At 38.1% G+C, this 27,124-nt stretch overlaps 2 protein-coding genes across 2 annotated transcripts; both read left to right on the forward strand.

Annotated features, from left to right (window-relative positions):
- The first annotated feature begins 4,916 nt into the window (after positions 1-4,916).
- On the forward strand, positions 4,917-16,056 carry LOC150084379 (uncharacterized). The gene is made up of 3 exons (XM_090376208.1): positions 4,917-5,022; positions 8,164-8,271; positions 13,570-16,056. The coding sequence occupies exons 1-3, from the start codon at positions 4,981-4,983 to the stop codon at positions 16,054-16,056; spliced, it is 2,637 nt and encodes an 878-aa protein (XP_090232334.1). The 5' UTR covers positions 4,917-4,980.
- A 5,365-nt stretch (positions 16,057-21,421) lies between these two features.
- LOC150084380 (uncharacterized) lies at positions 21,422-24,393 on the forward strand. Its single transcript, XM_090376016.1, has 3 exons — positions 21,422-21,531; positions 22,789-22,881; positions 23,687-24,393. The coding sequence occupies exons 1-3, from the start codon at positions 21,526-21,528 to the stop codon at positions 24,293-24,295; spliced, it is 708 nt and encodes a 235-aa protein (XP_090232142.1). The 5' UTR covers positions 21,422-21,525; the 3' UTR covers positions 24,296-24,393.
- Positions 24,394-27,124: the final 2,731 nt, after the last annotated feature.

A 27,124-nucleotide genomic window follows, 5' to 3' on the forward strand; every position in this document is an offset into this window, starting at 1 on the left:
TGTTGCATTCAGAACCTGTGACATCGTGTATGCCTGTACGAGTTCTATGACCTCTTAGATACCTATAAGTGTTCAGTGGCTTTTTACATGCCAAGTGGTTTACCCACCGTAATTTACACTGTTATTATTGGAAAAATATTCTCGCATAATGACAGGGCAGGGAAATCATAAAAACCAAGCCCTTATCCAAGAAACTCGCACTAGAATTTAAAATAGCGAAACGAAATACGCAATTCGCGATATTGGAATTAGCGCTTTTCATGAAAGTGTGATACTTGTGGGTAGCACAGTAAGTAAAATCGCCACCCTCCCCACATCAGGTGGGAAAGACCTGAGTTCGAGTTCCGTCGATGACGTGAGGAATTTTTATGGGCCTTTTTCACAACATGGCTGGGTTTGTCGGTCTCAGGCGAGGGTAGCATGGTTTTTTCTCCCGGAAACTCGGGATTTTCGTCCAGCACACAAAAATCGTCTACAGAACACGTAATTCATAGACAATATACAAGAAGCAATATGGTCTTAGTCGCTGATGCTCCTAAACCTCACTACAACAACATAAAAGTTTGTTTCTGATCTTATGTAGATTTTACTCGATACAATATCAGCAGTAGTCAAAATGTTTCAACGCATGCGTATGCACCGCGTTTTCAGTTGCTTCTTTTCGTGACTTTGTGCCTGCATTGCGTATATCTGAGACGTTCCAGGATTGACTTCAGGAAACAAAATTTAAGGTACTTTGGAATTGCTGTAGTCTCTTTCTTTAAAAGTGTTGCACTGATACATTACTACTAATGTTGCCGAAGGTCATGAAGGCGGTTTGGGAAGAATTTTCTGGAACGCTTCTATGCAGTTCTGTCACAGTCACTGCATGACTTGAATAGCTGTTTTACGAAAAGTACTAAAGGTAAAAGTGTTGTCCTCTCACTTCGAGTTCCCACACTTGAATACCCACATAGCGATAACCTTCAATTGCTCATTTCAGCCATTGGACTTAAAAAGACCACAAGGGAAAAAAAGTTCGGAATAGACAGTTTTGTAGATAATTATTGAATGAAGATAGTATGCATTGCAAAATCCAGCAGCATTTTCAACCTTAGTGGAAGATAAGGGCATCCCTGTTGATAAAACAGGTTCCAAGTCAGCTTCAAGTTCACTTCTTGCGCGTCCATTCTCGCAAACCGATTGGCTGTTCCAAGGCGAGACGGATCTACAAACGACTACCAACCGTTCAAATTGGAAGCCGAAAAATCAATGGAACCAACTGTTCAGGCAGAGTTAGCATTTGTTTAAACTTGTAAGTAATTATTATGTTTAAATTGGCGTGTATGTCTATGTACGCTTCCATCCTTCATTATGGAAAACCAATCTGGTAGATTTTTTCTTTCTGTAGAATACATGTCCGCACGTGTAGCACAGTGGTTATAATCACCGTCCTCCCCACACCAGGAAGAAAAGCTTCGGTTCCAATCCTGTAAATTATGTGAGGAATTTTTCTGGGCTATTTTCACTTCTTGGCTGAGTTAGTCGGCCTCAGGTGTGGACAGCAAAGTTCCTTCCCCCCGGGGAAACTCATGTTTCCGCGGTGTGGGAGAAAAACAGGTAAATCGAACAGAGAACACACGCAATTTATGGATATAAGACAAATAGCCAGATGAGTTAATTCTCGGGTAGCCCTGATATGCCACTTTTTTCTGTAGAATACACCGTACACATTTGGATTATTTTGAATTCAGAGCAGTGGATGATTATGCAAGATGATAGCTGAATATCACAAGCTGCATCAACAATTGTAATTCCGAAGTTATGCAAACATTATGAGACAGAAGTCTCGAAGGCAAGTTCACAAACAGCTGCAACAGTCCAAGAAGACTACTACCTGGCCCTAATAGTCAGAAAGACGTCTCTCTCTAATTCTCATAGGCCACAGAGGGAAGGAGCCATAACTTTTGTTTCCCTCACCTCTTCTTATAGGATAGCCCGCCTGACTTACTGAATACAACGCAGCATGTATTTATACAGAAAGGTGAACACAAAACCTTCTCCCATCCCACTAACATCAAGTAAATGGATCAATATCATAGTTGTCTGATGATCTCGCTAGATCATCACAGAACTATGGTGTTGGTGCTTCCCTCAAAGATCTCAAAATGTTTCAAGGAAGCAACTTGACTGCTCAAAGTTGTAGGTAGGAGATTCTATGAGATATCCGTGGGTCCTGTAAGCACTGAATTCAGTTTCATTGAAGATTATGCTTTTCCTCATAAATGTTAGCTGATCGACAAATTCCTTTAAAGAGGATTTTCTTCTGTTGGAATGGCCAGCCAGATCCGTGGACTTTCATCGAGCATGTCGTGCATGCTTTAGAGAACATCCAACTGGAGAACCCAATCTTTTGCAAGAAATCTGTTCATTTAGAGGATCGGAATTTTTTTAACTGTTATCAGCTTGGATAACACAATGGGGACTCGTTTCAAGAGTTGTTTGGCTATCACGAATCATTATAGTTTTTTCCTAAAACGTCTAAGTAATGCAGGACTGATTCCTTCGCTTTGGGTACTCATGATCTCATGATTATAATTCATGAAATTAGAGGCATATTTCTTTTTCAAACTCAGTACAATTGACTCTTCCTCCACAAAAGACCTAGAATCTAATCAAGCATATTTTTCATGATATCTCAGATTTTATGGTTATAATTTAACTTTTGGGGACTAGCGTAGCCAATTAACAGTCCCCACTAAACCACAAGATATTAAACAAATAAATCTGGATCGCCTACTTCTCAGAAATGATGGAACAGTAAAATGGGAAAGAATTCGTTATAGTTCATTGCACCTAACAGTTATGACTTATGCCAGATCTAGCAGAGGAGTTTCTTGAGGCAATTCACTACTTTCTAGAACACATAAGTAAAGATAAATTATACCTGCAGACACCAACGTCTGGCAGAACATGCATATGCTAATACCGCCTCCATAATTTAATTTTAAAAATTCCAAAGAAGCACTTCGGGTGAAAATTACCATTAGGAGTCATAAATATTACAGATAACAATCTCTTAATTTATTTTTCCTTAATGGCGGTAAGATCCTGCCAAAGATTTATTATTCATTTTCCTCGACAACTATTGAATAGATAATCATTCACGCATGACCTGCACGCCGGCATCCACGAGCATGCAGTGAGTAATTTTACTGTTATCACTTTTGTGGTGTTCCAGGATACATCTAGAGGTGTTGGTGTTCCAACCTAAACTTAACAATAGACTAGCGTGTTTAGTGCTGGTCCAATAAGGTCATAAGGTTAATCAACTAACAACTTCTAATGCTGGGGAAATAACTGGCATTCTGAATCCTTGGGACAACACCTGTTAGGTGTTTATTTATTATGAGTGTGTTCATTGCAGAAGACGAAATTTTAATGATTATTCAGTGGGATCCTTGCTGGTTGGTAACAGAGACATGTGTGGTGAATAAGATGTACAAATGGGAATGGCCTGAAATTAGTTATTATTGCCCAGGTGGTTTATCAAACTCGGTCTTAGTAAATATTTATTTATTGTGAATGGGATCAAGGAAAATATTTATATGGTAATCTAAGGAAGTCATTATTTCTTCCATCGAGAAGGAAAGTTTAAAATATTCAATTTTCTTCATTATATGACCAACAAGGGAGAATGAACAAGTGAAGTAGCAGACAATGAACTTTAAATTGGCGTTGTCAATACAATTCCACCTTTTACAGTGAGTTAAAGTTTATGTTTTGAAATCGTTGTTGTTGTGGTAGTAAGGTTTTTGGGGCATCAGGGATTTTCTGTTTTGTTGGACGAAAAGTCCCAGTTTCCGGGAGAAAAAACCATGGTGCCCTTGCCTGAGACCGAATAACTCAGCCAGGTTGTGAAAAGGCGCATAAAAATTCCTCACGTCGTCGACGGAACTCGGGATCCGGGTGTGGGGGAGAACGTCAATTCTACCAACTGTGCTACCCACGAGGGCTTTGAAATCGTTCAAGATTTGTTGAATTCGGAATTTTTAGTTGCAATTTGGCGATAATTACCGTAAAATATCAGAAATTTCTTTCTAAGCTGCTCTTAATAAAAATTTATTTTATACACACTTTAATAAACGTAAAATAGTGACTTTAGGCAATTTTATAATTTAGATTATGGTAAAAAAAATTTATTTATAACAAAGATTGCAGTTTGAAAAGCATTATAAATTTTTGGAAAAATTAAGAAAATACAGAAAACGGCTAATTTCGCTGAAATATCGCAAAACAACACTTTAATTACTTTTAACTGTTCCTGAAGAGCAGCCATAAAATACCACTCGAAACGTATAACTGAATTTTGTGCTAGTTAGCCAGAATAAGCTTCTTAAAACCTAAAGTTATTAATAGTTATGTGGAAAATACTAAAAAAAAATGAGAATGGTGTAAGAAATTCGCGTATTTCACTATTCCAGCTGAATGGAAACTTGTCATGCAAGTATGTTCCGTTATTTCTCATTGGTATGTACAGCAACTGCTGCCATTGTTCGAAACACATTAAAAACCACATCATTGTGGCCCAACTAGAGAACACATCAATTACAAAACATTACGAAGGAATGATAAAACGTAGCTGCTTCCATACTGTAGGCGGTAACATCAGTGTCAAAGTAGAGCAAGAAGTCTGAAAACCGGATCAGTTGACAGATCAAATACACCACAATCACTCCGATTTGTGACCATCATCTGCCCACCTTCTTATTCCTTCGACCTTTCTCTCTTTCCAAGGCTTTATTAAGCACACACATACATACATAAACGTGGTCAAACCGTACATACACATATATATACATGTCTCGCGCCTCTTACACGTGACGATGGTCTCAATCCATACTATCTCCTCACGGCCGCCCATAATTTACGAACTGTCATGTCAAAATGGCGGACACTGATCCGAATATATAAGGAAAAGGCGACATTTCTTGCTCACGGATGTATGTCTGTGGCTCAGCAGAAGGAAGCATAATGATTCGAGTAAGTACACCTTTCACTCTTTCTAAGGGAGGTCAGTTTCAGTTTCCACTTCAAACTACTTATATTATTTTAAGACGTTTAACCGTAATGAATTTATTACACTTTTTTGAGTTAATGGCAGATAATTTGCACATATTACAGAAACAATTTATTCATTTTCTTTTAGAAATTTAAGGAGATATGTCACTATTTTTAACGAAAATTGCAGCTTCTTTTTAATTAACAAGATTTTCAGGTTAAAAGCATTAAGATTTGTTTCAAAAAGAAACCAGATTTTTCCACATTTATTTTTATTTCTTTTAACTTTTTTGGGTTAGAGAGAGAGAGATGAACTTTTAGTAGATATATCTATAAAAGATAACTTAAAAGAGTATTGGAAAGCCAAGCTTTTAACCAATATTAATAATCACTCATAGCCAGTCCACTGAAATACGATCCTCGATCTACATTGTTCCGAATTACGCTGTTTTGTTATAACGTTATTTTTAATTTTAAAATTTTGAACTCTAACTTTAACTTTTGTAATGAGAAACAAAATATCTACAACAGAGCCTTGCTTGTGTTTTTCAACACGCTTGGTTATCCTGTTAACATTGAAGATTTATATGACAACGTACAAGTCGTTTTAATGCCAACAAATACGATCTCTTTGTTGCAATCGATGGAGCCAAAGATGAGAGCATCTTTCAAAGCCTATTATTCCCGGCTGATCAGCTACTGATCACCAAGAGAGAGATACGGTGAGAACTGGCCATTAGTTCAGGAGGCAGGTTCCCCGAAATTCAGTTATGGATGGTGGAATTGGCAAATGAGCCTGGCTTCGACGTAGTAGACACGAGTAACGTGGTGTGGAATACTGGAATCGCATTATACAGAGCTGACCAACGAGGTTTGAGTTGCATAAAAGGGGGGTAAAAATGCAAAAGAAAGAGGAAGAGGATATTCAAGGAGAAAGGAATGGCTATTCTCGTTGAAGATGAACAAAAATGGAACCGAGTGACATAACAAGTGTCCTCTTAGTCGCACTTAGTAACCCAACTCACTGGGATGGTTGAGGGCTTCTCTTATCATATATCATATTTCCTTTACTTGGGCCAGTTGGCCCCAAGTAAAGGAAATATGATATATGATAAGATTAAGTTTTCGTTTTAATATTTTGTTAAATATCAATTTTAATCAGTAGTTAAGTAAAGCTTAAATTAACTTGGCGAATAAATATTTTAATATTTTCATTAAAATGTATCTCGGGATGGTAAATTAATTGGATTAATTTTCCATCTGAATAAATTTTGTATTGTAAATTTACAATCTTTTAGGTACCAGTAACATTTGTCTGAAAGATGTACCTTTTTATTTTTGGTGCAATACCGAGCTAACTCATAATTGGAAGCTACAATTGTATACCGAGGCATAACTTTTTGAATTGCAGCGCCTCTGACTTTTGGTTAATTATAACAAATGGCATGAAGCATCGCAATACGTTGTCTACAAAAAAAATCCATTTATTATCACGTGTCTGTAAAAATAAATAAAAATAAAAATGTGGGTATTAATAGATTTTTCAGTATTCAACCTCGTGTAGAAAATGCGGGTGAAAAAAAAGCTTCCTATCAGTCGCTCACTTAACGTTCAGCCTCCTGCTGTTTGCCCTTCGAGTAGCTGAGAATGCGGTCACATCCAAGGATGCGAATCTCGCTGAACAGATTTCTCTGCCCAATGAACGTGTTCATCCCCTGCTGTCAAGCCTACAGTTTTATTGCAGACCTCACATGCTCTCTAACATAACGGGATTTTCCAGTAGCGAACCTATCCTATAATCCTTCCGCCTGGGCGGATTGCAGGATAGGCTCGCTACCTTGGTTTAGCTAGGTTCGATGTCCAAGAATCCGCCCATGGTTGGACTTTAAAAAAATGAAAAACAAATAAGCCTATCGTAGTTCAGCGCTCTTTGATAGATTACCTTCTCTAACCTACTTAACTAGCAGGAGTTGCACGTCAAGACGTTTAACTAATAAGATATGGGTTCTGATAACCTATTGCAATTTGTCAAATGACGTAAGAATGTGAAGAACAAACAAACAAACCGATTAATTATCACAACTAGGAAATGGAAAAACAACAACCAGAGAGGGAGTTATAGAAATTCCACCCGCTATTTATCAAATACGATAGGGGTAATTGGAATTTTGGTTTTAGAATTAAGCTATATGTATATTAGACTATATAGCGAATTTTAAATCAATCTAAACTATGGATTTATAATACCAGAACTGGAAATGATTCCAACAACTAAAACCTCTTTTCAGAATAAATTTCACTATGTGAATAAGTGAATAAGTCAACTTCGTTGTGCTGACACAACGGGTAAATTTAGCCTTGACCTTGAACTTGGGAGAGGAATATAAATCACCAATAATTACAAAGATGCTTTTTGTACCCACCGAAGAAGCACAGAAAGAAATGGAGAAAATACAAAGATATTCAACAAAGTTTTTGAAAACTTACCACGAAAAATAATGAAGGAAACAATCAGAATCGAGGCAGATGTTCCAGGGGAAATCGCATAGACTTATTTATTATTCTTGAAGCCTCCATGCAGGTGTGTCCCGTTATCTGTAGATTACATCGTAGGTAGGAGTCAGCCAGGACGTGATGAATCACTAGGTATGGGAGCATTGCGGGTTTTGTGAGCTATGACGTAAATTTAAAACATGATGTAGCACCATCGCTTGTGTTTGGAGAAAAAGACCAAGGCAGAAATCTTGACAGCTGACCTAGTTATCGAAGATAAAGGATTTTAGGGTGATTTTTTAGGAGACACTTCTTATATTCGAGACAAGTTTTCTAGAATCAAGATCAGACATGAAATCAGTAATTAGAAACTCGGATCTCGGATTAATGCACCCTGCAGATCACCTGCAAAGCCTATGTAATTATAGATTATTTATCCAATTCTGGTGGACATCCGACTATAGAATACACGCAATTACAAACAAAATAAATAATATATTGACACCATGTCACAACAGTAAACAACAGCAAAAGATGAGTCTTAAGCAGCAGAATAAAAATACGTCTATTTAAATGCTTAATACTTTGTTATTGAAATTTCTGATCTCAGCTCTGTCAATTTTTCCACAGCTGCCATTTCTATTGTTTGTCTGCCTTCTACCTTCTATCTATTCCCGCGGAGTGATTGTGACACCGGGAGCTCATGTTATAGGCCAAATAGAACAATCCAGACATGTGGTGAGTATTCTTGTATTAAAATATAAACATCATTCCTTAATTATGCTTTCTAATAGCCGTTGTCTTCATGGATTACTTCCATCAAGATAAAGCGAAAATTTCCACACAATTACACCGTAATTTAATAATATTGTATTATCGTGGAGTAATTGTGAGGCCAGTTCATTCTCTCTAGATACAAATATCATGTTCTTCTTTTATCTTCTTAGCGCTTAACACCTTGTTGGTGAATTCATTTGACTGGCATGTAAGAAAATGGCAACCCAAATGTTGGATCCGTTAAGAGTAGCCACTTGATCAATAGAAAACATTTTTCGGTTGTTGCCTTCTGATCAATGTTCCATGTTACCAAAAGCAAAAAGTGGACTTTGGGTCTATGACTTGGACACCTAAACCTTTGAATAACATTCATTCAAATATAAACAACCGACGTTTAGAAGATTCAAATCTGAAAAATACAGTCATAATTCCAGTTCTCATTCTATTTCATTTCGATGGACCTTTTCAAAGTAGTTCCCATTTGGAAATGTATTTACTCCAATGTTTCTGCCTTTTTTTTTTTCAAAAACGTGGTGGAAGACATTTTTTGACGTGTTTGAGAATCGCCTCTGATGTCTTTACTACTTCTGATGACTGGAAATTTTCCTTCGCAGTTCCTTCTTTAACCTTTCCTGCAAAAGCCACAACTTTTGCTGTTTTCGGTGCTGGAAATGATACAGACTTCTAAACAGAGCTTTTTTGCCCACTTTCTGGGTCGAATTGATGAAGCCATATCACATTCGCCATTAATACCTTGTGCAGAACCTCAACATCTTCAGTAACAACTTCTGCAGCTACTGAAAAAACCTCCAGGCGAACTTGCTGTTGCTCAGGTGTGAGTAATCTGGGAAACCAGCGTGCACAAAAACGAGTCATATGCAAATGGTCATGAAAAATACCGGGCGCGCTTTCTACTGATATTCTCAACATCTCTGCCAGTTGCCTTGCTGTTATACAACGATCTTCTCTCGCATTACCCAAGCAGGTTTTATGGTTTCTGTGGTGACAACAGTGGTTGGAGCTCTACGACCACCGATTTTTGTGATTGAATCGCGTCCATCTTTAAACATTCTACAGCACCTGCGAGCTGTGCTATTTGGAAGCTTAGATTCACCATAAGCTTCTTTTAACATTTCATACGCTTCAGCTGATATTTTCTTGAGACAGAAACAAAATCTGAGAGCAGCACATAACAGTGGAAGTGTCGAAACTGAACAGGCATAAACTTGACCGACTGCCAAGGTTACATCGTGCGCATGAATCAACTGCGCTGCTGCTGCTATGTGATGCAGCTTGGTTTGGTCTTAAATTCTGCAGCTCAGCTATAAATAGCAAGCAGTACGGTTGTTAATGAAAACTTATGATCATTCTTTATTGAACAGACTTCATATATTTCTTATTTGCAATTATCCTTCATATATTCTGTTGGAATTGATGATAATCAAGTCATTAGACCAGATCACTGAATAATCCAAATCCTCCAATTGTGTAATTCCTAAACTCTTCGATTAGCCAAACATCCATTGATAAAATTTTATACGCAAGGCCAGACATTGAATCACAGGAGTGTCTCAACATGGTAAAGACTACAAGGCTGTTTTCGTATTTTGTGATATCGCATGGATTCAAATATACGGTGCATGGGTAAATCTGTATTTTCAAGCTGACCAAAAAGAGTAAAAATGTTGAAATCAGACTTCTAGAGAAAAAAACAATGGCAGCCGTTTTGTCCACTCGCCGTGGTCTTTTTTTCTCTTAGACGTTTAAAGGACCTAGTGTCATCATTCAGTGTGCTGGATCTTTGAACGGCCAGCGTCTCAGTCAAAAACAAGTGACCCAGAAAAGTGACAGAAAGAATTATCCTGCTTCATGATAGCGCATAACAACAGATCGTAGAATCGACAGGACTCGTTAACTTGCAAACAAAATACGATTAATACATATTGATACGTAAATGAACATATTTGTAAAAAAAACTTCAGTACAGATATGATGATAGCAGTTTCAAACGATTGAGGGAATGCTTATTATTCTCAAAAAATATTAAAATTAGTAATCATAATGGATAGCGAAGCATGACACCCATTTTTAATATTTATAGAGTATTAGTACCCAAGATGGGTACCAAGAGTACTTATTTACATTATAACCCTATTACGTCTGAAGACAGCGAAAACGAGAATCTATGCCTCGCGGTGATTATGATTACTGTATTTCCTCATTTTATAAAAAAGACCTAGGTTTGAATCCTGTTGGGGCGGGAGAAACTTGAACAGCCTTTTATTCCACACCGTGGTGGAGCTGTGGTTTTTTCTTCCACAATACTTGGGTTTTTCATCCCGTGCAACAACAAACTGACCATAAACAAGATACACAATTTACAGACATGATATATTAACGCCTTGAGGCCTTACTTGTTGGTGTACTTCTTCTAGCTAACCCAAATCAACAGAATTCCAAAAAAAGGAGGCGGGGGAATTCTTTATGAAGTCAGACAAAGAAATTAAAATTCACTCACGAAAAGCATTTGTAGTCAATAATACTGACTACTTCATTTTATTAATAAGTGTCGTCCCAGTCCTTTCCAAAATAAAACACTTCGCTTCCTTAAGTGTTTATGTGGGTAGAAAACGTTATTCCGTGTGGGTGAAATGAAATGGAAGAAACTTGAGGCGTATCACTATTCAGAACACATGTAGTGAGGGAGGAGAGTGACAGAAGCGAAAAAGGTGTAGCGGAGGAAGTTCATAAGAAAAATGTTAAGAAGTGAAACATAAAGATGTTCTCATAGTATACTGTATAATGAAAGTTATAAGATCCATATTATACTTTTAAAAAGGTTCTTGTGGTTCAAAGTATACTGAAATTCGGTCCACTGGCATAGAACCTATTAAAAAGAATTAATAAAATCTATGCGTTTAACATTGGTTAAGATTCATCCGATATTTTTGGCCAAAGGTTTGAATTTCGAAAAGAGTTGATTAACGTTCACTTAGTCCAATCCATACTGATTATTCTAAAATAAGTTCCTAAATAATCGATATTAAAAGAGGGTTCTTCTAACCACAAACGCATCCGCTGACTCATAAGCAATGCTTCCTAATATGGACATGATCCCTTTTGACAAGTCTTCAACAGTATTCATATGCAGTTTCATTATGACCTAGTTTTCAGAGAATCGGTGACCTTATTCAACTGGAAGAGTTTGCTTTATAGTTTATATTACAGTCTTTTGTTGTCCATAATTATGAATGAAGAGGAATTTTAAAAAATAGAACTATGTGTATGCATTTTTAATGTGGCCTTAAAGATAATCTTTTGTAAATACAACCGCTTTTTCCAGGAAGCCTCTCAATGAAACAGAATTCAAAAAAGTATGTTGATACAATTTCCGAAACAGACAAATATACTCATAGGCTATCAAACAAACTTTAAAAAAATTTCCTAAAACTTATTTAACTATATTTTAAAAAGCTTCTTAATTTTTACTACACTGGTCTGCAAAACTTAAGGACCAGTCAGGTTTTCACCTGTAGCTTCTCATAGGAGTGGCCTGGATATGAGAAAAGCATACCAAAGGAACCTCGTGAGGTACAGAAATGATGAAGGAAACAACACCGACACAACAACGGAAACAAAACGGTACAGAGGGACTTGATTCAAAAATGGCAACATAGCGCTGGCTGCCATGATACAGATGCATCACTGCCAAAGATAGAACAAAGGGAAGAGGTGGTCCTCAGTAGGACATATGGCTACTCCTAATGTTGATGCAGGCTTTGCACCGCCTGTCCATACTTAGAACAACGTTGTTGACAAGTTATTGCGGTAACATCATCTATTCTTCTGTCAGCGCCATCTTCAGCTGGTGAACATTTTCTGGTGGGTGTGGACGTGCCGCTAGGCGTCTCTCCAGAGCGTCCCATATGTGTTCAATGGGATTAAGATCGACGGAACGGGCAGAGCAATCCATACGAACAATGTCACCACTTTTCAAAAGCATATCAACAGCTGCAGTGCGATGGGGTGTGGCGTTATCATCCATAAACACGAACTCGGGGCCAATGGCACCTCAGAACAGACGGACATGGGGAAAGATTACCTCAGTACAGTAGCGTGCACCGGTTATAGTACCGCCTTCCAGTATCTGGAGTTATGTACGTCCATCCAAGATAACGCCTCCGCAAACGAGAACACCTCGACCGCCATATCGATCCCTTTCAGTGATGTTTGCAAGACGATACCGTGTGCCAACCTCTCGCCAGATTAGCTGACGTCCAGTATCGCTGCCGAGACTAAATCTACTCTCATCAGTTAAGAGTACCTTAGCCTATTGCGCTGCTGTCCAGTCCTTGCGTTCGATGCACCACTAAAAACGGTGTCTACGATGGGCAGGTGTTAAAGGGACACAGCGTACCGGCTGTCGAGCAAACAGTCCACCTGTGTGGAGTCGCCTGGCCACAGGAAACCGCGATATCCTGCGTCCTGTTCAGTTGGTTTGCAGTGGATCCCGCTGTCTGGTGTTGATCCCTCTTGACCTGTAGGAGTATATAGCGGTCATCATTGGGCGTTGTTTTTCGTGGTCGACCACCACTGGTCGTTCGAACAGTTATACCTGTCGTTCTGAAAGCCGACCACGCACGTGAGACGAAGCTATGGGCTATGCCGAACTCTGCAGCCACACTTCTCGCACTTCGACCTTTCTAGAATTTCCCAATTATTCGACCCCGGGTAAAGTCATCCAGATGTTGTCTGTAGCATTGTATGAAACCAATCGAACGTCTGTAACAATCGTGCTCACCATTCGGTAATTTGCACATAACTGCTGAACTGCTGCTTTTATCTGTTTATGTGAGCCCTCTCATCACGATTCAAATTTTTGCAGTGCACCAGCTTTTTACTGAACGGCCACAGTTATGCAAATCGCCACAGGCTGTTTCTTTTGATTTTGTGGTTGTAACCTTTAAAAATAGTGTTGGTCCTTAAGTCTTGTATGCAAATGTATATATTTTTGTTATAATAGTTTTAAAAAGTTTTAAAATGATTAATTCCAATGAATGTCTATAATTTTAAAGATTATTTAATTATTCTGCGATATATTTACGAGATATGCACTTTATTCTTGATATTATTATATAATTTTTATATTATTATATAATTTGTATATTATTATTATATAATTTATACCTTTTTTAAGTTTATTTAAATAATTCAATTTCTTTGTGCAATGAACTACATCAACCATCTCACTGTTCACAGGTGAAATCTGCTTTTCCAAGCATCATTGCAACTGATGGCATTGTGCAAAAGTTCCACGATGATCGTTTTCTCATCGATGGACGAGTTGGACATGCTGTGATAACAGAAGAAGCAAAAAGAAGAGCTGCACTTGCTGGAGCTCGTTTGGCAGATGGATCCTTAAATTACGGTTATTCGCGCGCAATTCACCCTTTCGACTCTGCTGCGCTTGGCCTCCAAACTCCAATTGATGGTCGCCGACTGCTCATCGGTGATCAACGACTGGGAGAAATCTCTTCTCTTCATAACCGCGGACTCTATTCACCTTACGGAATTGGACCATATTCCAGAGGTTACTCCATGTTTCCTTATTCTTACGGCTATGGAATCGATTATTCCCGTCGTCACGGAGTGAATCCTCTTGCTCTCGCACCCGGCCTTCACAAAGCAGCACCCCTTCGTCCTATTTCTTACAGCGAAGATCATTCACGAAGAATTTTAGGAATTCCATCCGCTGTGAAGCCCATCGGGCCCAGTATTTCTACCACGGGAATCCAAGGAACCACAATCCGACAGGATGCTAGAGATCTATTTCTGCGAAGGCCAGATATCAGGGCTGGTATTGTACCAGGAACTGTCGGCGGAAGAGTTCCAGTTGTAGGAGTGCCTGGATCCCCTATAGATATACAATCTGGGCTGTATGCCGCTGATTATCGCGTTCCCATCCATCAACGAATAGGAGGCCATTCTTTGATAAGTCCATACTCTTACGGAAGCCACTATTTCGGAAGGAAATATCACGGAATCTATGACGGAAGAGTTCCCGGATTTGGAAAGTATCCTCTTGATCGAAGACCCCTTCTTTCTACCCCAGCGGTGATTAGTAAATCCATAAGTTCCGGTATCCATCCTTCTTCCCTTTTCCTCAACCAGGGACCATCACCACAGCAAACTCTCGCTCTAGAAGAACAAACGCATATCCAAGGGCAAAGGCGTATTGAAGAACAGAGACGTATTGAAGGACAAAGACGAATTGAAGAACAAAGACGTATTGAAGGACAAAGACGAATTGAAGAACAAAGGCGTATTGAAGGACAAAGACGAACTGAAGAACAAAGGCGTATTGAGGAGCAACGCCAGAGGGATGCCTCTCTTCCACTTGGATCTATACATAGATCGGCAGTTGGAGGCATTTTTGGCACTCAGCCCTTCCTTAGAGACGATGGTTTCCGTTCCCATATCTCACCCTTTTACGGTCCTAGAGGACATTCACTGTTGTCACCTTATTCCTATGGATCTCTCACTGGTCTAGGTTCAATTTATGGACATGGTGGGTTAGGCCCAAGACCACTTGGAATTGCACCAGTCCCAAAACCTGTGCACAATCGATACAGTGCAGGTAGAGTTGATGGGATTCGTTCAGTACCTTTAGTCAGGCCGGGTGACCGCCCAGTAGGAGTTCCTGAAGGTACTATTAGACCAGTTCCGATTGGTGTCCCTGTTTCTGGTAGCGTACGCGGTGTTGGGGGTGTCGCCCCCGGACCTGTTGACCTGTCCTTTAGAAGATCCATCCATCCATATTCTACTCCTTACTTTGATGGCAGAATTGGCTACGGACCTTACTCTAGAGGCTATTCCTCGCTGTCTGGCTATGCCTACGGCAGACATCCGGCTTATGATTACTACCACTCCAGAGCAGGACTGTCTCCTTTCTATCCAGGAAGCACTCTTGAAAAGTCTGGTTTAATACGTAGTCATCTTGATCTGGCTTCAAGAGGATTTGTGCATCCCTCTGTAGTACACCAAAAGTCTGTCTTGGGAACTTCTCCCATCGCCGTTCCCAAAGTTCCTCTGCGGACTCCATTTGCCACAGACATCCGGAAAGATATAGGCATCGGCCACTTTGTCGCTCCTAAGTTTCCTGCTCCCCAGTTTTCTGGAATAGGCATCAAAAGTCTTCATGTTCCTGGTGCAAACGTTGCGACTGTGGGGAGTGGAGCATCGGTGATTGATCGTAGAGACGACCTAGGAATTTTTAGATCAGGTATACATGTAGCAGATGCACGTCTAAAAGGCGGTCCTATTGGGATTGTTGGTGCACAGAAATCTATCCTATCCACGGGACATTCTCCCTTTCTAATAGGTGGCTACCGATCTAACCCCCTTTATGGATTTCAATATCCTCACTCATATGCAAACCTTCCAATTTCTTCTGGAATTGACTACAGGCGAGGTTACTTCAGTGGCTTGGGAAGTCCTCTAGCAGGAGGATACAAATCCATTCACAGTGGAGGCCCAATAGTCGCCCCAGCCGTTAAGGTAGGAGGAGTTGGTATTGTTGGAACTCCCACCAAAGTAATCACAGATGGTGTAAGCGGTGGGATTGTAACACACAAATTTCCACCTTTGTCATCCTCTACTGGACACAAATCCATCTTCGGAATAGCTGAAGACCTTTCTGTGGCAGAAAGCAAGACATCCGATCATAAAATCAAAGCCGGTGCCTAAATCTTCTCCCGAAGTAACCTTCCCAGAAAACTGTACAGTCTGCAATCACTCCTGACTTTTATTAGAGTTGGTAAAGGCTTGCAATGATCGCAGAGTTTCATGTAAAGCTGTCTGTGTAAGTTTGCAGTTTCTTAGACCCTACAATTCAACGAGATCATAGCTTTATAGTACGAATGGTTCCATCAAGAAAATCAGACACTCCAGCAGATGACAATATACTATATTACCAACATATTCAAACCAATGCCTCCAATATCCTCTAAGGGATCGCTGTCAACTACAATCCCTATTATTTTCTACGTTGTGCATTATAATTCAGTTATCAGTACTGTGTACAGTCTTGTGTACATTTTTCTGGTTCTTAATAAAAGTTATTTTTGAAAGAATAATTAGAGAGACCTTTTAGCCAACACAAATTCTAACATCCTCTTTAAATTAAACAATATGACAAATTTTAGTGTTTCAATGATTAAAACCAGATTTAATGAATATTTTAGAGATATATTTAAAACAGGCATTCTGCACACCATATAAAATCACATTAAAAACGCATATATGAATTTGAATCAAAGGACATTTTTATGTATAACAGAAATAAAGAAAAGAGTATTTAATTAATTCGATAATTAAAAATTAATGATTTGTTAATGACCTTATGATCCTTTGATTAATATCTTCAAAGGATCATAAGGTCATTAACAAATCATTACTTTTTAATTATCGAATTAATTAAATACGCCTTTCTTCAAAGGGTTCTTCAAGGACCTTCAAGGACCTTGAAGAACCCTTTGAAGAAATCTGGATTACAATCAATGTACACATGAGGATCAATTCTAACAATGCGTATTTTGGGAAAATATTTACAAAATACAACTGTGAGATAAAAGTTAGAGTTGTTTTTGGAGACACAGGTTATTTACAATCAGGACAACATAAATTTTCCTAAGCAAATTGAATCATCATTTCATTATAATAGCAAATACAAAATTACAGTTGTCCACGGTCTCACATAATTATGTGGCTGAGAGCTTTACAAAATATACTTTTGATGCAGTTTTTGATCTACGAGAATTAGATGGCATGAAATTGGATCAGAATGAGATAATTAATGTACTGAATGAGAAACAAAACACGTGGTTAATAACCAATGATATTCATATTTTCCATTAATTACAAGACTTAATACTGAGATTCCAGAAATAGGAAAAATGTTACTCGTCCATATAAGGGTAGCCCTCGGTTTTTCAACCCAGTTCATTCCTCCATTATGCGGATGACGATTTGTTGGACAACGAATCTGATTTTCCCTTTCCAAAGGAGCAATTCCATAAATTAAGGTTAGTTCATTTCCCAAAAGTCACATACCTTCTACCCTCCATAAATACCTAGAAAATTGTATTAAACTGATTATATCTTGAGTACAGTGTACTGCATTTATCAAACAAAAACTGATTTTTTAAATCTTCTATACATAAACCAATGTAGGGGAAGGTTGTCTGAATTGGACCAGCGCTTGGGATGGATCACAAAGTTAAATATAAGATTTTTTATGCTTGTGCTGGCATCTAAAGCCGAATTGTTATGCATATTTACCAGTAGAGTCTGCCACAATAGTTTCGCCTTCATCTAGCAAGTAGCGCGAATTTGAAATCGAAAAGTGTGTTTTTGATGCTCTTCATCTTATTTCAAGGCTTGCAATTTTTGAGATAATTTCTCGGTGATCTTTGAATCTTTATAATTGATTAATATTCATCAATAGATTCGAATTTCCTCGATTTATGTTGATTCATATGATAAATTTTCAAAGACTTTTACCAACGTGTTTCGAAATAATTAGCTTGCAAAGTTAGGGGATCCAATTCAGGAACCTTTCCCTACTTTGTCCTACCAACAGACAAGAGAATATTATATTATGACAAATATAAATGTTAAAACCTGTTAATTCAAGGCGATGCTAATTCAAAACTGATTAAAATAAATTGTATATGACTAAGAAATAAGCAAAATATCTAACAGATAATCTAAGTGTGTTGTCCTAACTGTGAAGCTGGAAGGAAGAATTGTCTTTTTAAGGGGTATTGCCCGTAGAATGCACTGAATCCATTGAATGCAGTACATGGACCATGATTATTTGAACTTTGCACTGAATCCATTGAATGCAGTACATGGAACCATGATTATTTGAACTTTGCATTGAAGCTCTCGACAGCTGTCTACCATAAATTAGGAGAACATCTTTCCTGATACATTGAAGCACTTATTAGGGAGAATCGTGGTCGAATACGCTTATAATCAATTTGAATAAATGTACGATTTGTCGATACCTACAAGTATCCCATGACTTTTAGTATAATACTGTCCTTGAGTAAAAGATACCAACAGTGCACCAGCAAAGCAGTGATACATCTCAGTTATAATAATTTTAAAAAGAAAATCTCAGTTTCTGATATCTCATATAAAATGATTTATCATTAATAAGCAGCGGTTTTCTACCATCTCACAACACGGATTATAGAGTAGTATTTTAGCAACTAACAAACAAACAAAATAGTTTCACAGAAAGGAAACATTTGAATGAGCAATTTCGCATATTATATTTATCCCTCTAAAGAAATTGTGATTTCCCTTTATTATCTTACCATCTACAACAAAGAGAGGCCAATGACCTAAGAGATTTACTGAGTAATGTGTAGTAAAATTCTACTGCCCACCGATCCTGACTCATTTGCAATAATCGCTACTGCATTTAAACTACATGAAAATACAATATAGTATGTTCTGAAAATCAAGACAACTTAATTCAAGACGGGATTAAGAAGTACCCGGATCGAATTTACAAATGTCGCCCTTCCGATATTCCATGCTATTGTCTTCTGGGTAGTCTGCCCCTCTTTGAGACTTGATACAACGAATCCAGAGATTTCGACGCAGCTAGAAGCATAACTGGGGGTTCTTGCTTTTTGAACTGGGGTTCGCAGACTGTTTTTAACAAAGAATCCTTCGAATTTCAAATGCTATGAAATCTACACCCTTTGAGTGTAAACGTTTAGTTTTGGAAAAAGGAAAAAATCTGAAGAACACAGAGGGGAAGGGGAAAAGACTGCATGATACTCTTGGCGCATGGTTCCACTGATGTCAAAAGCAAGATCAACTTTGTCTTGATATTCAGATGGATCTACTCACAGTATCCTGAACATGCGAATTTCTGGCCAAATGCAACAAGACTGTGGTACGTCGCTCTCCGGTTTTTGACAGCTAGCTCTCTGTGATTTCTTTTTCTTCTTGTTCCAAACCTTTTCTTGGAAGAACGAAGATTTTATGATGTTTCAGAAATCCCTGAAAATTGCAGGATGCATCAAATGGGATCAAGAAACGGAAGTTTTCAGAAATTCCCTTAACAGCTACAGTCACTGAACTCTTCGTATAAAGTTACAAGTGGACTATTTCGATAAACACTGTTTTTAAAAATACAATATAGACTTTTTGTTCACAACTCGTAAAAATATGGGAGTTTCTTAATATGTGGCCGTATATTCATGATCGATTCTGAACTGTTATGGAACTACAGCTGTTTGAATTTTAAAAAAATTGTTATGGAGTTCTCAATGGTAATAAATAAAAATACAAAAATTACAAAAATAATAACAATAAACGAACACGTACCTTGTATAAGTAAACATTTTTCTAGGTATATATATGTTTATTCTTATTTTGTTTTTTACCATTGAAAACCCATAGCCAGTTTTTTTTTTAATCTAAACAACCATAGCTTTTTAACCATTCAAAACTGGACACATGTTTATAGAAACTTATTTAGTCGTCTTAAGGTTTAACGTCCTGATTCGGTCGATCCTGAAAGTGCTGCCAACAAACACCCTGGATACACAAAGGTATAGACTTATACAGGTACGATGCACGGACCCCTCGTGGCCTTAGCTGTATTGGAACAAAACTCTAAGACAACCGAAACATCCCCTAACAAGAATTTCTCCAAAATTTTATTTTCTCCTGACCAGATTTGCTGGACCAGTTAGTTACGAAGGCAGATATTAGTGAGACTCCAGTTCTCAATCAAAACAGCAGTACACGTGACAGATCTGCAGCAAGAAGTATACTTTATCCTACAGGGCAAATAAAACAAGTCCTCTATCCCGTCGTTGTAGTAATATAATTAATAAAGAACAGCCTACACATAGCCACAAAACAACCTAGCCAAACTTATGCAAATCTTAGAGAGTTTGACAGAGAATCGATGTCAAAGATATGCGAAGAGTAAATATTTGGACTTCGCTACACCCGCTGAAAAGCATTCCTTAGAAAAGGCGTTGCCACGTGCCTAGGCCCCTGCTGTGAGTCACCGCCAAAGGAGGGACCAAAACACTATTTGTACAGACAGACAGACAGAGAGAGAGAGAGAGAGAGAGAGGTAGTCATTGCGATAGCATCAGTGTTACCTTGAAGGTTGAAGATTGTCATTCCGACTAGTTTTTCAGATGAGCAAACTTAGAGCATTGTGTAGGTGTCAGAAAGCTCATTAATTATGAAAAAAAAACGTAACGTTTAAAAAAACAGAATCGTGTGTTATCCGTAGTGATCGATAAAGAAAGTTGAGTTGGATATCTTTTCCATTTTTAACACCCACAGGAACAAATCTTTCATTTCTTGTAAGAAAGACCATGAAAATGTGTACGCCCAGAACAAGAAATATTAATTATTCGTATATTAGAAAGCGATATTAAATTAAATTAATACTTGGAATTTTTAAGTATGATCAGTGAGCTTTATCGCAGTGTGTGAATATCTGAGTTTCATCAGAAAAGAATCAAGTTCACGCATGCGCAGGCAGTTGGCACAGTGACGCACTGTTCACAACATACAAGAGAGAACACTGGTAGCAATTGCAAGATGGCCGAAAGAAATCAAGGGTGGAACGTTTAGCACACTTTAAAATAAAGAGATGAGACATGTCGGAATTTTAAGTAATTCGTCCTTTAAGAAAATAATGGCTACTCCTCGTTATTATTTACATCTCATTATTCCACTTAGTTTTCTCTCAAAACGAGAATGACGTCTTCATAGGTGGAAATGGATGCCTAATTGCATTAACACCTCCTAGTGTGTGTGCAAGATGCCACAATCTGCACCGTGTTACAGTTTTTAGACGGCACCCGCCGATGGCGCCAAATGCACGTGGTGTCAAAGGATATCACCGGCTGTTTCAAACGACAGCGACAAATATGAAATCAAGGCCACGTGGAGCTGACAAAAAGCGAAGATCCACGACTCCACCAAAAGCCCCACCCATCCCTCATCTTCATGTCAGGGTCGTCACACATTCCATCCCTTCTTCCTCCTCCTCCTCACGGTTCCATAACGCCCGAAGAAGCGAGATAACACCCTTTACCTATAAAAGGAGTAAAAAATTATGGCTCTGGGCACTACATCTCATCCTTGGCTACCAGAGCAACGATGAAAGTAAGTATTGTTTTTCACTGAGTTCTTAGTACTACGAAAGTTAGCTAACCCATTGCTGAATATTCTCAAACAGTGAGTCTGAATTCCGTGTTCCTTTATATTGAAAAGCTTCATGTGATGGCATAAAGTCCCTCTTTCAGGTCATGGGATCAGTGTTGATAAATCCTGACCTTAAAAATTTCTTTGGTAGTTCTTATTGAAAACTTATTGAGCTCGAAGAAAAACAGTTCATGGATATTTCAATGAATTTATTGGTTATTCCTGTTTACCTTTCAATTTTGTTCAAGTAATTAAGTTGTGTTCAGTGAAATCGCCAAATTCTGTTTAAAACCGATTAAGGAAGACATAAAGTTTTGTGTGCTTTTAATAAGTTTATTTCAATATACTAAGTCGAATATAATATTAAATTAGTGAGTTGTTAGGACCCTCAAAGTTCATCATTTAAGTCGCCAAAAAACATGGGAAATTCAGAAGGATTATCTTTATGATTGTTGACTTTAGTTTGTTCTCCAATATTTATACTTAGAATGTAAGTTATTACATATTTTTCCTCTGATTTCGTATTCCATCTATCTTAATGTTCCCCTAAGCAAAGGCTTTAATCCTATTTCGTGCGTAATTTTTTTTACACTTAGAATCCCAGCCATAGACTTTGAAAGTATCCTTTTAAACAGCTCCTGTTTCGGTTGGTGTTTTTGAGATTTTTTGAAGATATTAAGAATGGGCATTTACTCAACTGGTTTACACTTAATGATTCTTTTCTGTATTTAATATTTGGATGGATTATAACTGCATAGGCTCCTTGGGCGGATACAAAAACTTTCTGCCATTATGTGTACATCATTTGGAAATAATGTATTTGATTTAATGCATCTTTTTTATCCAGATGGCTTTTTCTGCAAACACCAAAGATCATGGAAATGTATCTCAAACATTTCCCAACGGAAATGTTTGGCCAGCTTCCCAACGAGGTGACTCAATTCTCAATTCAAGTTAGAATAAATAAATCATTGATTTTCAATAAAAATCGATGGATAATATACATGTTCTGGAATTATTAATGTCAAAATCAGCTTGTTATTCATCTTAGAAATCGTTGTTTCCATTTTATCTTTAAATCGATTTAATTACAGTAAAATACGTTACAAGATAAATCGCCTAATTAAAGACGACTGAAATATAAATTCTTATGATAACTGAAATACTGAACTCGATGCTGTTTCTTCGTATTTCATATTATTATATATTTTTTTACAGTCAGTACTTCTTCTCTGGTTGTTGGCTGTATACAGCACCACCGCACAAGAGGAGGAGGAAAGAGAACCACCAGAACAAAGGATTTCATACAGGGTAAGTTGAGTCTTGAACAATTAAGTGTTTTATACCATAAGAAGATCCGGCACGAACCTCCAGCATGTTCCGTTTATCTTGTTAATCGATCTACAGAGTTAGTGAAAATGAATTCACCCTGGGTATAAAATATTTTTTATTTGCGAGGCCCAGTGCAGCTGCAACTGTGGTAGCTCTGAACATAAGCATCTAAATAATCGTTTTAAAAAAGTAGAAAGGGACAAGAACTGCTTCTTACTTTAAAGATGCATTTAAAGTAAGGAATATCTTATGACATATGAATATCTTTAAATACTAGCTAGTATAGCGCTTTCAAAAAATTAATAATAATAATAATTTAAGTAAATACAGTATAATCTCGATAATTCGTGGTAGACGGAACCAGCGTGAAATAATTACTGAAAACTCGAATTATATGGAATGATAAAAATTTTAACCGAAGTTTAATCAGTTTTAATCAAAAAATAATAACCTGATCTGTATATTTTTGTTCTGTCGCCTGTGCAAATACATGAAGTTATTAAAAGGTATAACACCCTTTTTTCCCTAAGAGTAACTTCGTATTAATGAGATTCGGATTATCGAGACGCTTTTAGTGACAATGAAAATATTAGTTTGTTTTGGGAATAAATTGACAAACCCAGAAAACAGGTCGAAGGTGGCTGGTGACTTCACTAAGATGTATTAGAAGACCTTATCTTGGTTATTTTATGCAACGAACAAGTCAAAGAATGATGATTATGATTTTGCTGAATTTTTAGACCCACTGTAGCTAAAGCATGTATATTATATTTTTCCCTTTTAGGGCCGTCTTCCTGCTGTTACAAGAGATCCTTACAGTCCGGTTAGAGATCCCTACGCAGATGAATCTCCCAAACCTTACTCCTTCAGCTACGTGGCCGAAGCTGATCTCGGCAGAAGCACAAGAGAGGAGACCGCTGATGGTACTGGTCGTGTCGTAGGTAGCTATAGCTTAGAGGACGAAGACGGCAGACGCCGTGTAGTTGAATACGTAGCCGACGTTGATGGTTTCCGGGCCAATGTCCAAACCAACGAACCGGGTACAGCAAGTCAAAACCCTGCTGACGTCATCTTCCTGTCCACAGCTGAAGTTCTTCCAGGAGTTCCTGTAATTCGAACTCGTCCGCAGCAGCCATCGGGTCTTCCAACTCCGGGAGCTCCTCGGCCACCTGTCGTTCCAGAAGCCATCCCACAATATCCAAGAAGACCAACTTTCCGTCCGGTACGACCACGACCCCTTCCGACGTCTCGTCCTCGTCCAGCCGAGTCCGCTTCCACCATCGTCGAATCCTCTCCTCTTCATGTCCCCCATCACTCTGAATACTACGAAGCCACCAGACATGCCCAACCACTCTATCAGTACCCCTATTACGTTGGATATTGGCCTCATTAACATCGTCATCAGTCGTAACTGTATTGGTTTCTACCTTCTTCAATGTGTTTTGTTCATGTTACCGCTGTCTAGGTTCAAATAAACTGCAATCGTATTCATCCAGTGTGAGTTCTTTTTGTTTTTAATTACAGCACTTTATGTGAGGGGTTGCAATTCGCAAACTCAGCCATTAGCCAAATTAAATCTTTTAAAAAATAAGTTTTTAGTAATCCGCAGCAGAACGTGACTTCAGATATCAACAATTACTATAAAACACCCAACTTTCAATGAAACCTCAATTTCTTTAAGTCTATACACCATCCAAAATAATGTGCAATTTCTTTCGTGTGACATATAAAAGCAATTGTTTTTCATTTCATATCTACTCCCTTGTAAATGTAAATGTCATTATTCCTTGACAAACCCATTAGCACAATACATGGAAGATTATTCATGAGGTGAATAAAAAGAGCGAACATCATGTAGGTGGCTGTTGCTGGCAACACCCAATGATCACGCCTACCACTTTTTTATCTTTTCATCACTTTAGCTGGGCCCATCCAGTACAGCACAAAGCACGCTAGTTTAAACATAAAATAGCGTTTGAGATACACTGTGCTCTATTTTGTCTTAAAAATCCTAATTTAATTAATCACAAGTTAACCAATCTTAATATACGTGCTTGAAAAAGAGTCTTAAAAAATACCATATTCTGTATTTTATAATGACTGAAAGTCTCTGTTTGTTCTAACAATAATTAACAATACGTCAATGACCTACTAAAATTTCTTTAAGACATAGTTATTAATATTGCCACCTGGAGGCGCTTTTATCCCTATCATAATTTAAATCAATTATTGTTGAAATTATTAGAAGTTCAAAATAGAAATTACTGTGTTTTACGAATATATTTTCCAGCACAGGGCGCACAATTAAATAATAACCTTCGCTCAAATGTTATCATAAATAAAAGGACAAACATTATTTAGGAATAACAAAGTAATAACATAGTGTCAGTGAACATGGAGAAAAATTAAAATGCAGAAAGCTAACGCTGATCCGCCCATGGTGCTGTGTATAAAGCTTGCGTGAGTAAGGTGGAGTAGTTTTAGGTGGGATGCTCACTTCCTGGGCGGATCTTCTTCAAACTCCTTGCGTGCTAGTAGAGACCTTCTGCGTCCTTGATGCTGTTGCCAGGTGAGATATCGCAAATGTTCGGTTCTCATTAAGAAATCCAGGTGAGGACTTTTTAACGCGTTGCACTGCGTTCTCTTTAACTTAATATATGGCACACAGGAATATATTAGATAATACAGTACGTTTGATGCGCCCAAATAAAAAATTGGGATACTAACGAATTACAAACATTTCAAGCAACAAAATTTATAGCTGGATTGCTCATTTTCCCAGTTTTGAATGAATCGTGTAGATTCCAAACTTTTACTGGATTATTTTGAATACAATACGTATTAGACGTTTTAGTATAAAGTTAGAATATCCCAGAGGTACTTAACGTGGTACTTGAACAAAAAAAGAAAGAATTCAACTACCACTAGTCTACTTTAATGTTGAGTTTTCCGGTAACACAGAAAGAATGACAAATGATAACCGTATAATCAAACTAAGTTAGCCTTAATGCAAAACCATCACATGACCAGCCCTTAGAGCGGACATCGTCAATTTCGAAAATGTGTCATACTTTCACAGTTGGCAGAAACGTAACTCCAATCTTTTCTCTTCCTGTTCAGAAAGTCGACATTATTCACTTTTGTTCTTTTAAAACATGCTTTGACCTCTCATCTAATGTTCGTTTGCCTCGCAGCTGGACATTTTAGTGAGGATTATAATGGAACCCTGGCGATGGTCATAATTAGTATTCTGCTTTTTGTTTACCTTTCAATTCATCCAAGTTACCCTGCAGTTATCTTAACACACTCGTCACTTATTAATGCTAACCTACTTCTCCAACGCCACCTGCTGGCAGAAAGTTGTGATTCACCTAAAGTTTCTGACACCCCACCTGTCCACTACATTACCTTTCTCGACCTGTTCTGTAACACGAGACAGTGATTTCTTCGTGTAGACCACGCAACGTTTCGCCCACTTTTCCTGCCGTCTACGATCCCCCCTTGAGGGCTTTCTCTCATTCAGAAACCTGTCTAACAGATTACCCTTTTCGGTTGACCTTTGCTCGATGGGTAGACAAGGGTTACTCTTTTCTTTAAAGCATGTAGCTGTATACGAGTGCTCCATTTTAGGGTCATGCTCGCTATAATGTTTCTGCATCCTAACGAAGACGGAAATGATTAAATAAAATATTCAGATGAACGTTAAGTTTGTTGTTGTAGTAGGGTTTTAGGAGCATCAATAAAGGCCATCTTGCTCGGTGTATACTGTCTGTAAATTGCGCGTGATCTGTGGATGATTTTCTGTTTGCTGGACGATAAACCCAAGCTTCCGGGAGAAAAACCATGCTATCCTCGCCTGAGACCGAATAACTCACCAACATTGTGAAAAAGGCCCATAAAAATTCCTCACGTCATCGACGGGACTCGAATCCAGGTCTTTTTCACCCGGTGTGTGGAAGACGGAGATTCTACCAACTGTGCTACCCATGAGGGCTGATGGGAAATATCTGTTTTTCAATTAATTTATTTCAATTAATTCTATTAGTTGAAAATTCTATTTTAAAAGACACAACAGATTAATTCGATGCCCAGAATACAAAATCAAATGGCAGATGTTTCGTTCCAACTTTTCTACGTACTTTTATCTGTACCCTGATAATAATGAGCTTTCTAATCCCAGGAAAATTTTAAAAACCACAAGCAAAGGGCATTACCAGGGACG

This window comes from Mastigoproctus giganteus, chromosome 6, assembly GCF_048544385.1.
Source record: "Mastigoproctus giganteus isolate SK-2022 chromosome 6, ASM4854438v1, whole genome shotgun sequence".
Lineage (NCBI taxonomy): Eukaryota > Metazoa > Arthropoda > Arachnida > Uropygi > Thelyphonidae > Mastigoproctus > Mastigoproctus giganteus.

Bases quoted from the DNA above. Each gene is read 5' to 3' on its own strand.
- LOC150084379 (XM_090376208.1), top strand. From the start codon at position 4,981: ATGTATGTCTGTGGCTCAGCAGAAGGAAGCATAATGATTCGA. The intron at 5,023-8,163 runs GTAAGTACACCT...ATTTTTCCACAG, and splicing joins AAGGAAGCATAATGATTCGA to CTGCCATTTCTATTGTTTGT. The intron at 8,272-13,569 runs GTGAGTATTCTT...CACTGTTCACAG, and splicing joins TAGAACAATCCAGACATGTG to GTGAAATCTGCTTTTCCAAG.
- LOC150084380 (XM_090376016.1), top strand. The intron at 22,882-23,686 runs GTAAGTTGAGTC...TTTCCCTTTTAG, and splicing joins AACAAAGGATTTCATACAGG to GGCCGTCTTCCTGCTGTTAC.